Below are 20,408 nucleotides of genomic sequence, written 5' to 3'. Positions count from 1 at the left end.
AAGGATACCTCAGTGGCACCTTTTATCATGGCTGTCATTTGAAGGCCAATTCCCAGTTTTCAGATGTCTCAGCCCTCTTGGGTTTCTCTCACATATCAAGGTTTTACTTGTGTGCTTTTTGCACAGCTAGGAGCCACAGTGACTAGAACATGATTAGTGGCTCCAGGAGTTTTCTTTTTTAGACCCAGAGGGGAGTCTAGGAGGCCCTCCAGTTCAATGAGACCCATTCACTTGACAGATGGGGAGACTGAGGCCCATAGTAGGGAAGGGACTTTCCCAACATTACCCAGTGAATTTGTAGCAAGGATGGGAGTCAGTCCTCTGTGTCTCAATTTTATCGTCTGTCAAATGGGAATCATGATCTCTCACATTCCCTATGTCGTGGGTTTGTCATGAGAGAAAGGGCTTTGTGAATCTCAATAAATGGGACCTAGTATTGCATGAGCCTGTCATCTCCTCTTTCTCTTAGTCAGGTCTTGAAAAATTAGACAGTTTCTCCTTTGCAGAAGATGGATTTGATCTGTCCTTGAGGAAAGGGTGGTCAGCCACCTTCCCAAGTACCTGGTGCACAAACCGCTTTGGGTGTCCACTGGTTTAATCCTTTGTCAAACACAGCACACAAACACGCAACACCTGAGTCCCTCTAGCAAGAGACCAGGAACATGGCCACCTTACCTGTCGGCTTTCGCTTCTCCAGACACCGTTGACCGTTTTCGTGGGTGCAATGGTGACCACTGGGGGTGTGCTGGGGACGCTGTGGCCCCCTGGAGGAACAATGATGGGACCCATGGGCACTCGTTTGGGTGTGCTAGCAGGAGAGCTGTGGTTGGTTGCCGGAGAGGAGACTGGGGAAGACTCACTGCTTATTGAAGACCCTGTAAGAAGAGAACAAACCAGATTCTGAAGCAAAGGGGACAAAAAAAAGGACAAGATGGTGGCACTGACTTTAGGATGAGTGTCAAAGATCCCAATGGCCTGATGGCCATCTTGTCAACTGATTAAAGATGCCACAGCCTCCCACGGAGCTCTTCAACTTTGCTGCCTGAGATGAGCAGGAGGGAAGGAGATGGATTGACAGCCTGGGAAAAAGACAAGGCTCTGCCACTCTGGTTGTATAGCCCTGGGCCAGGTAACTTCACTTTCCTTATCTGTAAAATGGGAGGGGAGGAGTAGATTATTTCTCAGATCCCCTTCCAGCACTGAAGTTCTTCTGCTGAACCTCTCAACATGGCCTCCCCTTCCTCTAAGCTCTTCTGGGGATTACTCCACATGGCTCCCAAGATGCCCTTTGGCTCTAAAGATGGGCTTCTGTGGGGCACTTTCATACAGGCAGTCAGAGCATTGGGCCTGGAGGCAGGAAGTTTGACGTACAATCCTGGGCAGGTCTCTTGACCGCTGGCTGCCTGAGTTTCCTCATCTGTAAAATGGGGCTAAGGAGGGCACCTGCCTCCCAGGGTTGTCATGAAGATCAAACGAAACAAATACCTGTCAAGTGTTTTCCAGCTTTAACACTATTCTAATTGTTCTTATTATGCATGTTACCAGGGGGTGTTCAGGGCTTCCCCTAGTGGACTTGGGCATCTGTCTCTTCCTGAGTTCAAATCTGGCCTCAGATGTTTCCTAGCTGTGTGACCCTGGACAAGTCACTTCACCCTGTTTGCTTCAGTTTCCTTATCTGTAGAATGAGCTGGAGAAGGAAATGGCAAACCACTCACTCCAGTATCTTTGCCAAGAAAACCCCAAACGGGGACGTGAAGAGTCAGACGTGACTGAAACTACTTAACAACAAAGTCAAATTGATAACGCTCGTTTTCCAGGCATCTCTCTGGTTGAATGGGTGCCAAGAGGTTTTACTCCTCTTTCCCCAATGACCTCACAATGCTCATAGTTTTTGACCCCCTCTCTAATGCACTTAAATATACTTATCTGTGAGTCTTATCACTTGACCAGACTGTGAAGGCAGCAACCCTGTCTTACCTAAACTTTGTAGCTACACAGAACTGGAGTCACAGGACATGAGTTCTAATTCTGACTGTGACACTTCGAGGCAGTGGCTTCATATCAAAGGGCCTCAGCTTTTTTATCTGTTAAATAATGGGGTTGGATCAGATGACCAGGAGCCTCCTGTACTCCCTTTTTTTTTTGGGCGGGGCAATGAGGGTTAAGTGACTTGCCCAGGGTCACACAGCTAGTAAGTGCCAAGTGTCTGAGGCCGGATTTGAACTCAGGTCTTCCTGAATCCAGGGCCGTTGTTTTATCTACTATGCCACCTAGCTGCCCCCTCCCCTGTACTTCTAAATCTGTAATCCAAGTGCCTCACACAATGTTCTACACAGAGAAGGCATTTAATGAATGTACGAAGGCCTCAATCTTTGTCTATGGTTACCTCTTCCCATCGAGAAGCAGAGCTGAGTGTACAAGTCAAAATGGGGTCAAAGGCTCAGGAGACACCAAGTATCTCAAGCCCCTAGCTTCCTGTAGAAGCCCAAAGTCACCAAACCCAGTTCCTGTAATGGGGTAGGGAGGTTTGGGGCAAAGCTGCAGGGATGTATCATGAAAAGAGGAGCTGGAGGACTTCCCAAGGGGTTGTATTAAATGATCCAAGATCCCATCCAGCCCTAAAGCCAACGATGAAGCCCAGAGGTTTATTGATCTAAACAAGCCTAGACTGAAAGCCTACTGTGTGCATGTCACTGTCTTAGTTGCTGGGGGGAACCACTGATGACTAAGACATGATCCTTGATGCCACGGAAGGTAAACAGAAAGCTAAGATAGCTGGGAAATCGTCAAGATAATCCATACACCTTTGGCCAATGAACAGTCATTGACTGCCTACAATATATGAAGCTCTAGTCTAGGCACCAAAACAAACAGTACAGAGAGCACTGTGAATAAGCACAGGGTTTGGGAATGCTCTACTGCAAGAGGAGAGGGTTGAACTGAGCACTAAAAAATGGGGGAGGCAAAGATGGGCAGGGAAGAAAGGACAAATGAGGAAAATGGCCTTTTAATCCAGTTTCATGCAAGACGAGAATAAGAGGGGGGCATGGGGGGAGAGAGAAGTGGGGGGGGGTGCCAAGGAAGGAAATCTCTTACAGCAATGCAGGTGAAGATAAGGTAAGATGCTCAGAGGTTTTGAAAAGAAGAACTCAGAAGCCTCGGTGACTGATAAGTCATGTGTTTGGGGAAAGAGGGGACGGAGAGAAGCCGAAGACAATGCTAAGATTTTGAGACTTGAGGTGACTTGGTGGTACGGCGGAGAGAGATTGGGAAGGCAGGAGGGAGAAGGAAAGATGGGGAGTTTCATTTTAGATACCGTTGAGTTTGAAGTGACGGGGGCATTTGAGGGCAGACACCTAGCAGGCAGTTAGTTATACTAAGCTGGAATGCAGGGAGGGAGGGGGCTAGAGCTGGAGATGAAAGGGCCCCTGGGCCACAGTACTCGGGGCGCTGAAGCTCCCAAAGCTATTAGTGGTTTATTTATTCTTCAATATGCCCCTGTTCAGCTCAGGTAGCTAGTGCTGGAAAATCCTTCCTGACAGAAGCAGTCACAAAATTTCAGACATGTTAGGGCCCTCAGACTCCAAGCTTCAACCCATACTTCAAGAGGAAGCCCTTGATCAAGGTGGGTCACCTTCATAGAGTCCTTAGGATCACAGGATTTTATAACCAGAAGAGCTGAGGGGAAGGCACCTAGTCCAATCAATACATCAGCAGGAACCTCTCCTGCTTGGATACTTCCAGGAACAGTGAGTTCACTACCTCTATTTTCATCAGGATGGGTCCAAATCAAGCTCTGTTTCCAGGACTCCTAGGTTCAGGAAGGAGGCTGGGGAGAGAATGGTGATTCAACAGGAAGTTATAACTGGGTTCAGGACCAAGGCTAAGACTAAAAGCCATAATTCTGCCAGGAGAAGGGCTGGAAGACTAGCCAGAGTGAACAGCTGGATTTCTACGAGGAAGCTGAGGTAATGGGCTGAAGCAGCCTGAGTAAAGCGCAAAAGGGCTCACCAAAGTCATTCCCCAAGAGATAACTGGGCAAGCAGGTTTCCAAAGATGGCATGCAAATTACCGATAACCACAGGAAAGAATGCTACAAAGCCAATAGGAAGAAAAATGCAAATGAAAACAACTTTGGAGGCTTGACCTCACACCCAGCAGCAAAGACAAGAAAAGACAAAGATGCTACATGTGGAGGAACTTTCAAAGACACTTGGTAAAGGTGTGACTTGGTCCAATGGTTTTAGAAAACAATTTGAAATTAGGAACTGCATGTAACCTTTGAACCAGAAATACCACTTGAAGGTACCCAAGGAAAGAAGGTCCAAGACAGATGGAAAGATTTAAAAAAACAAAACAAAACAAAAACAAGGCAGCTGGGCAGCCCCAATGAATAAGCTTTAGATCTGGAGGACTCAGGAAGGCCTAAGTTCAAATCCAGCCTCATACAGTTACTAGCTGGGTGACCTTGGAAAACTATATAACATGGCTCCAAGGTCTTTTTTACCACTAAATCTGCACCTGTACGGCGCTTTCCTAAAGGCAGTTGGATGGTGCAGTAGATAGCATTCCAGACCTAAAGTCAGAGAGACTGGAGTTCAAATATAGCCTCAGACACCTGCTAGTTATGTGACCCTGGGCAAGTCACTTAACCTCAGCCCAAATTCCTTCATCTACAAAATGGGAATGATAAGAGTATCTATCTCCCAGGGTTGATGGGAGATCAAACCAAGATAATATACACTTAACAAACCATAAAGCACTATATAAATGCTAGCTAATATTAACCACTCCAACGTATTTTCTGCATCCCTTTTTGCTAAAGAACTAGAAGGGAAAGTGGGTGCTCATCAACTTGGGAATAGCTGGACAAATTGTACTCTATGAACTGTAATGGAGGCTCACCATATTATCAAGAAATGATGATTATGAAGAAGAGAAAATTGGGAAAGACTTTTATAAATGGATACAGGATGAAACAAGCAGAACCCTGAGAATGATTTATTTCATGAACACAATACTATGAAGGAAAACAATATGGAAAGACTTCAAAGCTGGGACCAAGCATGACTTCAGAAGACTGACGGACCATGCCTCCTGCAAGAAAGCTACATTTGTCAGACATGGCCAATGACTGCTTGGCTTGATAGGACACATATTTGTTCAAAGGGAGTAAGGGTCTATGAGGTTTGGGGGAGAAAGACAGGGGGAAAAGCCTGGCAGTGGCGTGACCATGAAGGAAAGAAAACAAAAGCAGGTCACCAGCCTAATAAGAGCAGTTTGAGGGAAGAAAACCATATGTGATGGGAAGGGGTAACTCCAACTGAGGGAGAGGGGAGAGATGGCTACTGTTGCCTTCTGTGACTTCTACCCTCTTGGCTTCCTGCTACAGTAACTTTAGATGATCTTGCTTGCGAATTCTTTTCTTGAGCTGCCTCTTTGAAAGACTTACTTTGTATTTCCTCTCCCTGTGTTGTCTATTCCTGTCTGTGTACACAGCTTTCCCTCAGTAGACTATAAGCTCCTTCGAGGCAGGGGCTCACTAAGTGCTTGGATTGAAGAGAAAGACAAAAGATGCATTTGGCAATCCTCCCTCTTCCCTCTACAATTTCTCTTCAGGTACAAGGGTCTCACCTCATTCTCTTTTAATTTGGCTCAATAATCTTGCCCTCCAAGGCCCTGAGGCCTTGAAACAGGATGTAGGACACACTGCCAACACAGCATTTCCCAGTCTCTTAGCCGACAGGGGAATTCTAGTGCTTTAAAGGCCCTAGGCTTAGGCCCTACCAAGGCTGAATTCTTCACACCTCATCTATCCAGCCCACGAACCACAATAATTATATAACAAGGCCATGTGGTGCCAATTTACTCTCCCCCCCCCTCAAAAAAAGTTACCTGTCTCAGCCAAACACCCATTCCTCTCCCTTAAACACACAGTTCATTTCCTCTGATGGGTTAGCTAGATGCAAAAGAAAACAGGGAGGGGCCTCAAGGAAGTAACAATCAGCCAGGTAGTTTGAACCTAGAGGCCCTGCCACGTGCAAAAAACCATACAAGGTGCCGTGGGGACAGAGGAAAGAATTGGGACACACTGACCTTGCCCGCAAGGAATGACAATGTAACTGGAGAAAGACAAGACACACACAAGGAACAAAAAAGCTACAGAGAGCACTGTACAGAGAACACACAGAACTCTCCTGTTAGAGATCAAATCCTAAAGGTCTGTCCAACTTCTGCCCCTAAAGTGTCTCTAACGCTTGAGCTTCTGGGGCAGTGGCAGGATCAGGGAGACCTTGGGCTTCTATCTCCTGGGGATCTGCTGTGGATTTTTACTGCTACCATCCATGCTAAGGACTCTTGGGGAAGATGTTCAGAGTTCCAAGATGTTGGGAAAGGACTTACCATTTAACTAGTTTGGGTGAATATGAGCATCAGTCACTTTATCTGTAAAATGAATGATTCCCAAGGTCATCGCTAAGGTTCCATGTAGTGCTAAAGGACTGTACACATCGTCTCCTCCATAGAACAGAAACCTCTCTGAGGGTAAGGGCTACTTCATGTTTGGTTTTCAGAGGAGCTCAGACCTTGGGCTCTCATCCCAGCTTCTGCCCTTCATACAATGACGCGCCTTTTTTGGGAACCTGATTTCCCTTCTCTGGGTCTCAATCTGGAATTCTGAGGCATTGGACCAGAGCCTCTCCAAGGAACTGTCTAAGCACTCTCTGAGTCCATGGGACAGATTAACCAAGTGAACTGAAGAGATCAACACCTAATGTTAGATGTGAAAAGGACAAAAAAGCAACAAGAAGGACAACTACGGTAGCAGTTCTAATGGGGGGGGGGGGGGGGGAAGTACATTAAGGTTTTCTACACTCCCTCCCCTCCACTCTCAACATCTTTACTGCTTGAACAGTTGCATGGGAAAGGATTGTTTACAGGTCAACTGGGCTTTGCAGTGTGCTTCCTTAAAGGATGATGCCCACAGCTAGTTTTCAGCTAGAAGCCACCTTCTCATCAACTGGCTTGGATGAAAGATTAGACCCCTTGGTCTGCTTTTATCCTCATCCTCTCGGTTCATTTGTCTTCTAAAATGGCTGCAAAAATGGGAAGTGAAAAGGAGGTAAAAACCAAAATGTGGCAATTTAAAAAAATTAATATTTAAATGAAATTGTCTCGTAAAAACGGAGGTAGGGGAGGAGAAGGGAATGACCCAGGAGGCTTTGCCTAGTTGGGGTTTTTTTGTTTTGCTTTGTTTTGTTTGCAACTCCCCTCTTAAATACCCAGACTGCTGAGGGGAATGGAACAACTAAAAGGGGGAAATCAGAACAGGCTTTGCAGAAGAAAGCAAATTTTGAATAGGGTTAAAAAACAGAGAAAGCTGGAGCCTGGTGGAGATATCAGAGATCCTGGGTTTGAATCCTAACTTCATATCTGAATGATGATACAAAAGTCCCTTTACTTCTCTGGGACTTAATATGTTCACCTGTAAAATGGGAGGGTCAGATCATACAGCTCAGAAGGGAGTTTTTCAGACAACACTGATCCTCTGGGCTCTAAGACTCATGACCTAGAAGGAAAGTGCTGATCCCAGCACCTTCTTCACTATGCCTCTTTGTAGGGTACCTTCCCTGGGCACCTCCACCCCACTTTAAAAAAAAAAAACAACTTCCCTTTGCATGTTGTCTTCTCTCATTAAATTGTAAACTCCTTAAGGACAGGGACTGCCCTTGTATTTGTACCCCTAATGCCGCACCTGGCACATAGTGGGAGCTAAATAAATATTTATTGACTGACATTCTGAGGGGTAAGCTCCCCATGATTCCTAGAGCCTTGTTCCCCGGGGTGGGGGTGGGGAAAGAGAGAAAGAAAGGGAGGGGGGAGGAGAAGCAGAGATACAGAGACAGAGAAAGAGAGAGACCGAGAGAGAGAAACACAGATTAGCAGAGAGCTAAGAGAGAAAGCCAGATCAGATTTAAGGGGAGGACAAAGTTGAGCTGCCTTGATCAGGCACAAGGCTGGCTATTTACGCTCAGGTGCCTTTAAATCTGCTCCCAGCTGGGGCTAGGGTTCTGTGTCTCTATGTTCACACTTTCTCTGCCCTTGGGGGTTTCCAAACTCCCAGATGCCAGGACCTGGCCAAGAATAGTAGAGGGTAGGGGATGAGTCACACTATCCCTGCTCAAGGATATGCTGACCCAGAACTATGACTGATTGACTTCTTAAGAAAAATGAGCAAAGCCTTTGCCCCTGACATGTCCTGGGGTGAAACCCACGGGGCTCAAGGGACCCAAAGTGCCCGGAGGCCGGAACACTGCACCCAAAGTTTAGGCCTGGCCACATTAGTGCAGCTAAAGTTCACACTAAGGTCCTGGAGGTTAAATGCTTGCCCATGACAACTGGGCTTCCAGGCCCTTCTAGGCTCCTTCCCACAGTAGGGTGGGTGGCCCCTTTGTATCTGAGCCTCAGTTTCCTCGATTTTTAAAAATATGCCAATATTGATACCCTCCAATTCACAGAACTACTGAGAGGAAAGTGTTCTTAGTAACACAAATAGGAGATGAGGGAACAGCAGCACAGAGAGGGTAAGGTGGAAAAACCTGACCATCTCACTGACAAATCTGTGAAACAGACCCAGGAAAGGCATCACTAACTATCTATCCTCCCAGAAAATTGGCCAATCCCCATTTCAACTAAGGAATGGGGGATGTGGATGTACTGTGCTCTGGATCCCAGAGGGGGGGGGGGGAGGGGAGAAGGTACTAGGTATATAAACTCCAACATGCTATTTATTCTTTAGGGGCAGACCCAATGAGCCCTGGGGAGTCCTCATAGGGAACTTTGGGTACAGAAGATCCTTTCACTGATGCAGACAGATAACTGACTTGTTGGAAGCATCTAGTCTAAAGATGATTGTTTGAGGTTAGTTGGCGTCTAAGGCCACAGTGCTAAGTTGTGTCAGTGGCAGCACCTGACCCCAGGTCTTTCCAGCTCAAGGCTGGCTGTCTGGTCCAACTCTCAGCACACCCAATATCCAATAAAATAAAATACATGGAGTCATGTGCAAACACACACACACACACACACACACACACACACACACACCTTTTCTTTTCTTTTTTTTCTGAGTATGGCAATGAGGGTCACACAGCTAGTACGCGTCAAGTGACTGAGGTTGGACTTGAACTCAGGTCCTCCTGAATCCAGGGCCAGTGCTTTATCCACTGCACCACCTAGCTGCCCCACCCCCCTTTTATTTCAAAGGAGGGGTTGGTTCTCAGCCTTTAAAAAGAGGGTGCTGGGAGCCCTTTAAATCCTTCTAGAATATTTAAAATGTGACAATTCCAAAGGATCTCTCAACAACAAACTATCAAACCACCAACTGGACAGACAGGACCATCTGGCTGGTGTTCCTGATAATGCACCTTGTGCCAGGCCCCAGGAAGGTGAAAAAGATGGAAGGGATCTTATCACAGGCCTGTAGACTTAGAGCTGGGCGGACCCTCGGAAGTTGTCTAGTCCATCGGCCACCAGAGTTGAACTGAGAAGTCCAGGACATTTTAATCCATTGGCCTACAGGCACATGATGATTTGAACCCAGGTCGTCAACCACCAAACCCCAAGTCACGATCAGAGCTTAGCTATGGAAATCAAAGATGGACTCCAACTCTCTCTTTCTAGAGAGGAGAAAGGTTGGCTATCCTGCCCAAGGTCACACAGGTGACCAGGTCTTATGACTCTGGAGCCAGCACTATTTCCAACACACCGAGCTGCCTCAGCGATTTTGTGGAGGGAGAGGCGGAGAAAGCTAAGCTTAAGGGTACAGATTTTCCACACCAAAATCCCCAAATAAATTAGCTGAGCCCTGGAAGTGAAGTCTGAAGAATGTGTGGAGTTCAGAGGCCTGGCTCCCATTAACAAGCTTTATGATCTCAGGGAAATCCTCTCCCTTCCAAGTTTCTTCCCTGGTGAAATGAAAGGGTTGGGGACTAGCTCACATCTAAGGTCCCCTTCTGCTCTGACAGTCTAGGATCCTGTGCCCGGCAACATGAGATGGCATAAAGAAATCTAGCGTTGGAGCCAGAAATCCTTCCTCTGTTTCTTATTATCAATGTGACTCTGATCAGGTCATTTAAGCTGTCAGAGTCCTCAGTGTCCCTTTCTGTAAAGCAGTGGGGGAGGGGCGGTGTTGGGACGACAGAGGAATGATGGAATAAATTTGCAGAACGAGAAGCATTTTGGGACAGGGGAAATGTGGGAATGGGTTTTTGCTGGACTCTGCACGTCTGTTGCGGCGGATTTTCTTTTTTCTTCTCAGTGGGGGTGGGGAGAAAATAAAATGTTTGTTGTTTGAAAAAAAAAATTAATCAAAAATATAAAAACCACAAAGGGGTTGGACTTCATCATCTCTAAGGCCCTTTTCCAGCTCGAGGTCCTATGTTTACCCTGAGCATACGGATGGTACCAGGCAGTGACAGTGACCATTAACACAAAATGGGGCAGTGGGTGGCCTTCTACCTAGGACAGCGACTGACCTAAGGAAACCAAAGTCATTGAGCTGAAGGACACTATCCCTTCCAAGTCAAGTGATGGGGTTCTCTGGGACAGCATGCTCAAATGGCTAGGGTGGACTAGACCTCAGAAGGCTGAGATCCTGGTCCCCATCCCTGCTGACAATAGGCTAGAGCCATCAGCTCTGAGAAGAACTCAATGGAAAGACTACATGGGGAGGATGCCTTCCCCCACCCCACCCCCACCCCCCTCTGCCAGCCAGGGTGGAGGCCAGAGCTATTAGTTACAGTGCCTTATTAATTATTCCCGAGTCTCTCTGAATTAGTTTCATTTATAAGAGCAGAAGGGGGAAGGGGGGGGGGCAGAGGGAGGAGAGAAGGAGATAGGAAAAGGCTGTTTCTGACAAAGGAACCGAAGGCTAGGGATTTGACACCCACTGAAGTGTATCTTGTCAAGGCAAGGCCAACAGCAATTAGCAGCCTAATCCCCTCTGTGTTAGGAAACCATTACTCACCCCGATAGCGTTAACAATCAATACCATCGCAATGAGCCCGGCAATTAATGAAGCTAAGTCTTACTTCAGAACCTTAATTCTCACTGTGTGGCTTTAAACAGGAAGGTTTGTGATCATTATAATTAACTGGTGGTATTCAGCAAGGAGTTAGTCAATGAAACTAATCTGGACGGGAGATGACAAGAGACACAGTCTGACCATGTCACCTTTGTTGTCTGACCCCCTGAGCCGGGCTCCAGGAGAGCAGATTAGTGGGGGAGGCAGAAAGACAAATGTAATTAACAGCGGAGACCCCAAAGAAGCAAGAGAAAAGAGTGGGGAGGAGCTAAGAAACCCAGGGATGCCCATCAGCTAATGAGAAAGTGGGGATGTGACACTCGTGGGCCAATCTGACTGGAGATGAGATAAATCAGTTGGCCAACGCATGTCTATTGGGAGCCTCTTAGGAGTCAGGGGGCCGTGTATGACAGCAGAGGTACAGAGACCAAGATGCGGACCCTGACCTCAAGGGGCTCAGTCTCGAGAAAGAGACAAAAACAGGAAAGAAGAAAGGAGAACAGGCAGGAGTGAAAGAACAAAATAGACTGCCTCCAAAGGATGGTGGCCAGCCACGGAGACCAGCAACAGACACAACTATGTGCCAGGCACTGGGCTCAGCCATGCCTATCCAAAGCACAAGGGAAACAGTCTCTGTCCACAAAGAGCTTACATTCTAATAGGGGAGACAATGGGCACATATACAAAGAAACACAAAGTGGATAACAAGATAGTGGGGGGAGGGGGGGGGAGAGGGAGTCTGGGCTGAAGAGAAATTCCACAAAGGTTTTTTGGAGTAGGTAGTGTGAGAAAATAGTGTGTTTTGGAATGCCCCAAAGCCCCACCTCGAGGGGATTAATTGGATTAACTGACTTCACTGATTAACTCACTTAAAGTTAATTCAATTAAAACCACACCTGCCTGGCCCCTCAAAAGGGTGTGTTCTCAGAGGGTGTGAACTCTGACTTCAACATGGGACCACCCTCAAATCCAGTGAACCAATGGATTTGGGTGATGCTAGCCAATTATCTTGAAGCAGTATGTAAGGACCCCCCCCCCCTCCTCTAGACAGGGGGAGGACTTGGAGCAAGAAGCAGGCCAGGCTGGAGCTCTAGGCTAGATAGGCATTTTCTTAACTTTCTGAGCCAAGGTGTTCTCTTTTTACTAATACTTGGTATGCTTTAATAAATGCTTAATGCCCCCAAACTGGCGCTAAAGCTTCTAATTTCTAAGTAACAAATAGATTAGAAACCCCAGCTAATTTTCCCCAAACTTGGGACAGAAATAAGGTGACCACACATATAGTTTTACTCACTACAGTAGGTAGGTAGAATTTCAAGCTGGGGACCCTGAAAGGTACAATGGATTCAGGAGAAAGAGGGAGGGAGGGAGAGGGAGAGGGAGAGAGAGAGAGTACATGAGAGCAAGAGTGCAAGAGCAAATGTGTGAGAAAGAGTATGTGTGTGTGAGAGAGAGCGAGTGTGTGTGTGTGTGTGTGTGTGTGTGTGTGTGTGTGTGTGTGTGTGTGTGTGAGAGAGAGAGAGAAAGCGTGTGAGAGCGCAAGAGAGCACGTGAGAGTGAGAGAAAATGTGTATGACAGAGACAGAGAGAACTGGGGGAGGGGAAAGATATGGAGCAAGTATGACACGGTCAAAACACTATTGGAAACCTGCTGTGAGTCTAAAACCAATGCACAATCGATTGTGGTCTGGTTAATCAAAGTGGGTCAATAGCAAAGTCACGGCCTCCTGGAATGATGGAGTTGAAAGGAGCCTTAAGAACCAGAATGTTAAAATGAAGAGGACTCCGGAAAGAAAATCACTCCAGTCCCCTCACACATTGGGCAAACAAGGAATTGAAGGCACTGAGGATAGGGAATTGGGCCCAGAGGCAGGAAAACCTGAGTTCAGATCCAGCCTCACACACTTACTAGCTGGGTAAAGCAGGGCAAGTCACTTAACCTCTGCCTGCCTCCACTTCTTCAGCTGTTAACGTGGGGGATAATGATAGAACCTTCCTCCAGGGGTTGTTTTGAGGACTAAATGAGGCTGTATTTGCGAAGTGTTTAGCCCAGGGCCTGGCACATGGTCTGCACTTAATAAAGGCTTCCTTCCTAAACCCAGAAGATAGATGGTCAGTGGCCCAGAGATATGCAGGACCATTATCACAACATGATGAGAATTTAGATGTTCTAGAAAGGAGAGGAACCCACCTCCACCCCTACCCCCACCTCCAAGAAAAGGAAACAAAACCCAATGAGAATGTGTGTGACTGTGTATGAGTATGAGTGATTGCGTATAAGAGTGCGTGTGTGTGTTTGTTTGTAAAAAGGCAGACAAATCTGGCAAAGTGTGGGCCCATAATACCAGTCTTGCTTGGACTTGTATTTTACACCTCCTAGAGCTGCCACCTAGCTAGAAACCAGAGACGATAGGAAGTGATGGGTCTCAGAAATGGAAGAAAAAAAAAATCACAGATTTATAAGTGTTGAGGGTGGGGGGCCTGAGATGAGGAGAGGGAGAGCAGGAGGAATTGAAGGGGGGTTGGGATGTGTGGAGAAGATTCAAGGAAATGACAAAGGGACAGATTCCAAGGAACATGTTTTCTTGGGCTCTCACCCAGGCCTAATACAGCCTAGGCCCTTGGCCCTGCCCCAAATTCTAGCTAGTCTGTTCAGGTTAGGGGAATCGATGGGAGTCCTATGGTGCCAAGCTCTCCCGTCGCTTGCCAGTGTCGGCAGGCTCCTTGGGAAATGTCCACCCCTGCCTGTCTCTACAGGTAGAATAATTCAGAGGCCCAGCCATACACATGACAGGCACAAATGGCCCAGGATCCCCCAGAAGCATTCCCAGTCTTGATCACCTTGCAGATTCTGAATGACGTCTCAGGTCACCCCAATCAGAATCTCCCCGTTTGAAAGTGGAGAAAATGCAAGGTAATAGAATGATTTAAGTTAAAAGAAGAACATCTTAGCACAGGGCCTGACACGTAGGCTCCTAATAAATGTTCGTTCCCCTCTTTTTATATTTGAGAAAGCCCAGGTGGTACAACAGATAGAGCAATGAACCTAGAATCAGGAGGACCTGAGTTCGAATCTAGCAACAATAACTTGCCCAGGGTCACACAGCTAAGCAAGTCACTTCCCTCAACCTCAGTTTCCCCATCTTTAAAATAGGAATAATATTTGGATATCTTTGCCCCCAGATTGTTGAGGGAATAAAATAAGATACTCTTCCTAAAGTGAACCACAAACCTCAGTGTGCTCTATAAAAGCTAGCAGAGGGGAAGCAGCTAGGTGGCTCAGTGGATAGAGCACCGGCCCTGGAGTCAGGAGGCCCTGAGTTCAAATCCGGCCTCAGACACTTGACACTTACTAGCTGTGTGACCCTGGGCAAGTCACTTGACCCCAACTGCCTCACCAAAAAAAAAAAAGCTAGCAGAGGGAGGCTAAGGGACGTGTTCAGGGTCATATATGTAGCAACAAAGGTGGGATTTGAACTTAGGACCTTTTGACCCCACAGCAAGTGCAAGAGTAAGCTCGCTTTCCTCAGCACCCAAGTCCTAGCAACATTCTCTCTTTCTGTTTCTGACATTCCCTATTCTAAGCCAGGCAGAAAAGGCCAGAACTCAGTTCTCTGGCCTCCTGGCCCAGGACTCTCTATACCTTTAACAACATGGCTTCTTGAGCAGATAAACTTCTGGTGGGCTATTGCTCTGGGGGCAGGAAACAGCCACCCCCCAAAAGAATTATCAGAGTGGACTGAGATCAGGAAAGAAGGAAAAAGTCAGGACCCTCGGTCTCCTAAATTTAGCCACAAACACCCGATGACCCACCCTCCTCTTTCCCATTGTATGAGGAGGAGGGCCCTAGATGGAGCTTTGGCTCCCTGCCAGCACTTGGCATAAACCTGACCATGCATTTCAAACCCTTCCCTGACCTCAATTAATACCCATTTGGGGCCACTCAAGGTACAAAAACCTCTGGAAGCTTTGAGGCCATGGAAAACCTTTCAGTATTTGTAAAAAAATGAAAGTCATGGGGAAAATGTTAATGAGGAAAGCTTTAAAAATACCTGCAGATAACTCATCCTTACACACACACACACACACATACACACACACACACACACACTTTTCTGACACCCCTTTAGGAGTTTAGGAACCCAACAAAGTATTTTATAAATTACTCAAGTTTGTTTGAAAAATGCAAATATTTGGGATAAGGGAAGATCCTCTGGAAATAAGGGCAGAGAACAGTGACTAGCAAGAGATGCTTGGGCCCTGCTAAATAAAGTGCCCTTAGGTTACTACTGTTTTCTCTCTGAATTCAAGGGCAAACCCCAGCTAGGTGGTGCGGTGGTTAGAGTACTGGGTCTAGAGTCAGGAAGACTACTCTTCCTGAGTTCAAATCTGGCCTCAGACACTTACTTGCTGTGTTTTTTTGTTTGTTTGTTTGTTTTTTTAGTGAGGCAATTGGGGTTAAGTGACTTGCCCAGGGTCACACAGCTAGTAAGTGTTAAATGTCTGAGGCCGGATTTGAACTCAGGTACTCCTGACTCCAGGGCTGGTGCTCTATCCACTGTGCCACCTAGCTGCCCCCACTTACTTGCTGTGTGATCCTGGGCAAGTCACATCACCCTGTTTGCCTCAGTTTCCTCATCTGTAAAATGAACTAGAGAAGAAAACAGCAAGCCACTCAAGTATCTTTACCAAAAACAACAACAACAACAACAACAAAAACCCCACCACCACCACCAACTCCAAATGGGGTCACAAAGAGTCCAACATGACTAAGCAACAATAAACCCCAGCCACAGACTTCTCAGTGCAATCAGCAGGGAGGGAGGCAGAAAAATTTCCAACCTATCGAACTGTAGAGATTGGTACCCGACGTGCTCGATGCTCTCTGTAGCAGGATCAGAGTAGACGTCGTGTTAATGCCTCGCTGGCCCGACCCTATCCCCAAGGCTGGACTAGGGTTCAGGTGCCAGAGGGCACTCACTAGCTGTGGTGTCCATGGTCCAATCCCCCCAGCTCTTTCTTGGCTAAAATTGTTGACACTGTTTATACAGTCTAACCTCACGAGGCTATTGTGCAGCTTCTCAACATGCTCCAGAAATGTGAGTGATCACCACATCTCTCCAAGTTCACATCTGAAGGAAACCTGCAGTCCTTGGAGGCAAGGGACATGCCTGCCTGCCCGCTTCTCTCTTCCTCTCTCTCTTCCACCCCTCCTCCCAGCTCTCAGGAGGCTCCCCCTCCACTGCATCCTCATCCTAATGTAAGGCCTCGGAAGGGGAAAATTGCAGCCTGGCTGAAACGTGAACTGATCCGTCTCATCGCACCCGGCCAGACGGTGGGCTTGGGCTGAGGCAGGATTTCACAATCACATTACACAGTAGTTAAGTCTAAGTCAACACAGGGGATGTGTAGATTTTCGTTATGAAATGAATTTACTGGGGCAGATATTGGTGAATACGTGCTAAGAAAAATGACAGCCTCTGTGAAGAGACCTGAGGCTGGGGGAAATTTACACAGCAGAAAAATCAGGGCTAGAACTCACTAATGTGGGTGAGGGGCTGAGGTGGCTGGGTATCTTAGGGCCACTCAGAGAACCTGGGGAGGAGGAGGGGCTGGTGAAAAATAGGGGGAAGGAGCAAAAGAAAAGAGGATTAAAGGAGGAGAAAAGGGAAGCAGTAGAAGAAAGGAAAAGGGGACTAAGGAAGATAAAATAATGAATAACAGAAAAGCCTCTAATCAATATCCTTTCATAAATCGTCTCCCTACTCTGAGCTAGGTAAGTACATAGCAGAGAATTTCTGCTGGATTTCAACTCAGAGGATGGAGCTGGAAGAAGGGAGATCACATTCTGACCTCATTTTAGAGATAAGAAAACTGAGGTCCAGAGGAGGGAGGGAGGGAAGAAGGGAAAGAGAAGGGGAGGGTGTGGGAGGGAGAGAAAGAGAGAAAGACAAAGAGAGAGATGGAGAGACAAGAGACAGAGAGAAACAGAGACACAGAGACAGAGACACAGAGACATTCGTCTAAGGTCACACAACTAAAGACTAATTGCTGAGAATTCCTGACCTAGGTTTTCTAGAGAAAGGGTTCTTAACCCAGGGTCTGTGAACTTTTTTTTTTTTTTAGTGAGGCAATTGGGGTTAAGTGACTTGTCCAGGGTCACACAGCTAGTAAGTGTTAAGTGTCTGAGGTTGGATTTGAACTCAGGTACTCCTGACTCCAGGGCCTGTGCTTTATCCACTGCGCCATCTAGCCGCCCCTCTGTGAACTTTTAAGTATTTTGATATGCTTGGTTTCCTCTGTAATTCCATGCATTTTAGTTTAAGCATCTAAAGCAATGATTCCAAGAAGGGGTCCATAGGCTTCGCCAAGACTGCAGTCAAAGGGGTTGAGAAACCACAAGGAGGTTCAGAAGGCCTAGTGTGAAATTCAGCATCCGCTCTCATAGACCACATTGCCTTTCTGGGACTCAATCCTGGCTCTGCTACTTAATATTGAATGGGTACCCTAGTCTCAGGCAAACGAATCAATGAACATTTATCAAGTTCCTACGATATGCTAGGCACTAGGAGGCAACGAAAAATAAACCAGTCACTGCCTTCGAGGAGATTATATTTTATCATGAGGAAGAACAGGCACCCGCCAAAGAAGATACATATTATATACAAGTTAATGGGGAAGTGGGGGTGAGGTGGGGAACAACACTCAGCGGCTGAGGGCAGGGGAGGGCATGAGCACAGGCCTACCAAAAGAGGGAATGTTTTGAGCAGAACTTTGAGGAAGCTCAAGATGAGAAAGGAGTCTGTACATCCCAGGCAGCCCGTGTATCTGTGACCTGACTTCCCCAGAACTCAGCTTCCTCTTATGCAAAATGAAAGAGTCGGACTAGATAAGAACCTCTGTACCAGACCCGAGGTTCCCCCTTGAGCTCTAAATCCTAGAATACCCTGATGGCCAATTGGATTCCTCTTCCCAGAAATGGGAATCTTCTCTACTGCTACCTCCTTACAGAAGTGTGTGCGTATGTCCGTGTGTGAGAGGAGAGAGTATGTGTGTAAGACAGAGGGAGATGAAGTCAGAGAAAGAGAAAGGGAGGGAGAGGGGGAGAGATGGTGGTGGTGGGGAGCAAGGGCAGGAAGAGACAGACCACTTTATTTCAACAACCCTACCACTGGAGCAAGCTGAGCCCCACTCCTGGTAGACCACTGCTCAGCCCTCAGGCAACCATCAGAACCCAGCCAAGCCTCAAGGACCCTCGGGCTCCCTAGTGGGGTGAGCCCTGGGCCACAGAGCCTCCTTTCCCTCCTTTCTCTCCCAAAACGCCATCTCTGAGGAACAAGCCTTGGCCTGTCTTGATTTCCATGAGTGGCAACCACAGCCATCCCCCCAGTTACAAAGAGAAAGAGAACGCCAGAGAGTTAAACAGATGGGACTCCAGATAGAGGAGGGGGACGGGGATGGGGGATGACTGCTTTGCCAAACCGTGCTAGTGTCATGATTGACACATGTACATGAACTTCCAAATGGATCGTTCGTTCGCGATGCCAAGCAAGGTTTTTCCTCCCCACCCCACCCCCCACTTTGTTGTTGTTTTGGTTTTTTTAAAGAGACAGTCTCCAGAGAGGATATTCCAAGACACAGATTATCAGCCAGATTTCTAACGGTGATCCTGATAGCTTAGATGAGCCACCAATCCCTAAAAGCCCAGCTACATGGAACTGTACTCTTTGCCCTAGCCAAATGCCAGGCTTAGAGGTCATAGGGTCATCTTCTCTGGCCCCTGGGCCCGTGCTTGCCATTCCCACTCAGTGATTCTCCTGGTCTAAAACAAGCCTGGAATTCAAATCCCAGCATCTATCAGGAAGCCCCAGCCCCGTTTCATGTCAGGGATCCAAGTCATCTGAGTTCTTCTACCGCCCACAGGGACAGGTTGGGTGGGAGGCAGCAGACTTGGCTCTGCCACTTGTGTGGACAAGACGCAAGTGCTTCAAAAAGGCAGCACAAGAAGTGGTGGAAAGAACACAGGCCCAGCTGGGCCGTTTGCTACCCTGTGTCACTGACTGACTGCGAGCCAGCTTCTTTCTTTCCCCTCTCCGGTTTCCTCAACAGGGCTTCTTAACCTAAAAATTCATTAACTTTAAAAAAAAAATCTACTACACTGATAATTCTTCTTCAATATAATTGGTTGCTTTTCTAATCCTCTCCATTCTATTTTTTTAAATGTGACTGTGAGAAGGGGTCCCATAGGTTCCCTCCACCCTCCAGAGGGGTCCAGGACACACGAAATAAGCCCAGGACCAGAGGATCCAGACTCCAGCCAGAATCACCTAATCACGGAAAGTCACAAGTATAGCATCTGGGGAATGCCAGGATAATGTCATTTCAGATGAGCCATTGGAGGAGAAAGGGGAGGAGATGAGCACAGGCCATAAGGTGCATGGGATCCTCAGCTCAGAACGGAAGTCCTCCAACTTTCCATCGGAGGCAGCCAGACCCAATGCCTCTCTAGCCTCAGTCGAGGCATAAGCAAGATGGAGAGCAGCACTGGCCAATGTCAAGGAGAAGGGGAATGCCGGGTGAAATCACTGTTCAGGAATGCCACCTAAGCCAGGGCCGGGGGAAGCCGCATGAAGGAGGGACTGGGCAACACAGGGAGTGAAGTGAATTCACCACTGGGGGAGGGCAGCTGGCCGGGCTCTGCCCCTAGCTTCAGATTCATGCTTCAAGGGCTAGGAACAAGGAGCAACTCAATCACAAGTCACAGATGCCCACACCAACACAAGAAGCAAATGAGTTTCTTCTCCCCTACTGGGGCCTGGGGCCTCCGTCTCCTGATTACCAGGAAAAAACAAATCCCTTTTTAGAGTTGGCAAAGAGGAGAGGAACCTTGGTACCTTTGTTTCTTGGAAGGACCACCACTGAATCTCTTTTGCTGTTGTAGATTCTAACCCTTTAAGTCGGAGTCTGTTTGGAGGTTCTAGGATAGGATCTATATGTCCCTTCTGTATCCAGTTCTGTGCAATGTGGCTGTCTCCAGATGTATGCTAGGGGAAAGGCTGGCTCCCTCCCCCTCGATCTCCCCCCTTCCCCTCCCTCTGACCCCCCCCTCGACCTGCTCTCCCCCCGAGCCCCCCAACAAGCAGGTTGTAGCAATGCTTCCCACTGGAAGGCACAGCCTGCTGTGGCAGGGGCAGGACAAGCAGATGGTCACACAGCTTGCCTGAGCCCCACCTCCCAGTACAGGCTCCTAACCTGCAGTTTGGCAGCCGCTGCTGCTGTGTCATGCTTCAGAGGGCAAGGGCTGGGGCTTGGTGCTCTGTGGGGGGCG

General features: G+C 47.5%; 1 protein-coding gene across 5 annotated transcripts in view; it reads right to left on the bottom strand.

Moving 5' to 3' along the window:
- Window positions 1–20,408, bottom strand: part of GSE1 (Gse1 coiled-coil protein) — an 819,103-nt gene that overhangs the window by 38,397 nt on the left and 760,298 nt on the right. For all 5 annotated transcript variants that reach the window (XM_043980768.1, XM_043980766.1, XM_043980767.1 and 2 more), the window contains exon 4: window positions 676–875. In XM_043980768.1, coding sequence (XP_043836703.1) covers window positions 676–875 — 200 coding nt within the window. The remainder of the gene's footprint in view (window positions 1–675; window positions 876–20,408) is intronic.

This window comes from Dromiciops gliroides, chromosome 2, assembly GCF_019393635.1.
Source record: "Dromiciops gliroides isolate mDroGli1 chromosome 2, mDroGli1.pri, whole genome shotgun sequence".
NCBI lineage: Eukaryota > Metazoa > Chordata > Mammalia > Microbiotheria > Microbiotheriidae > Dromiciops > Dromiciops gliroides.
The sequence above is the reverse complement of the archived record's forward strand: the minus strand, read 5'-3'. Positions and strand labels throughout refer to the sequence as shown.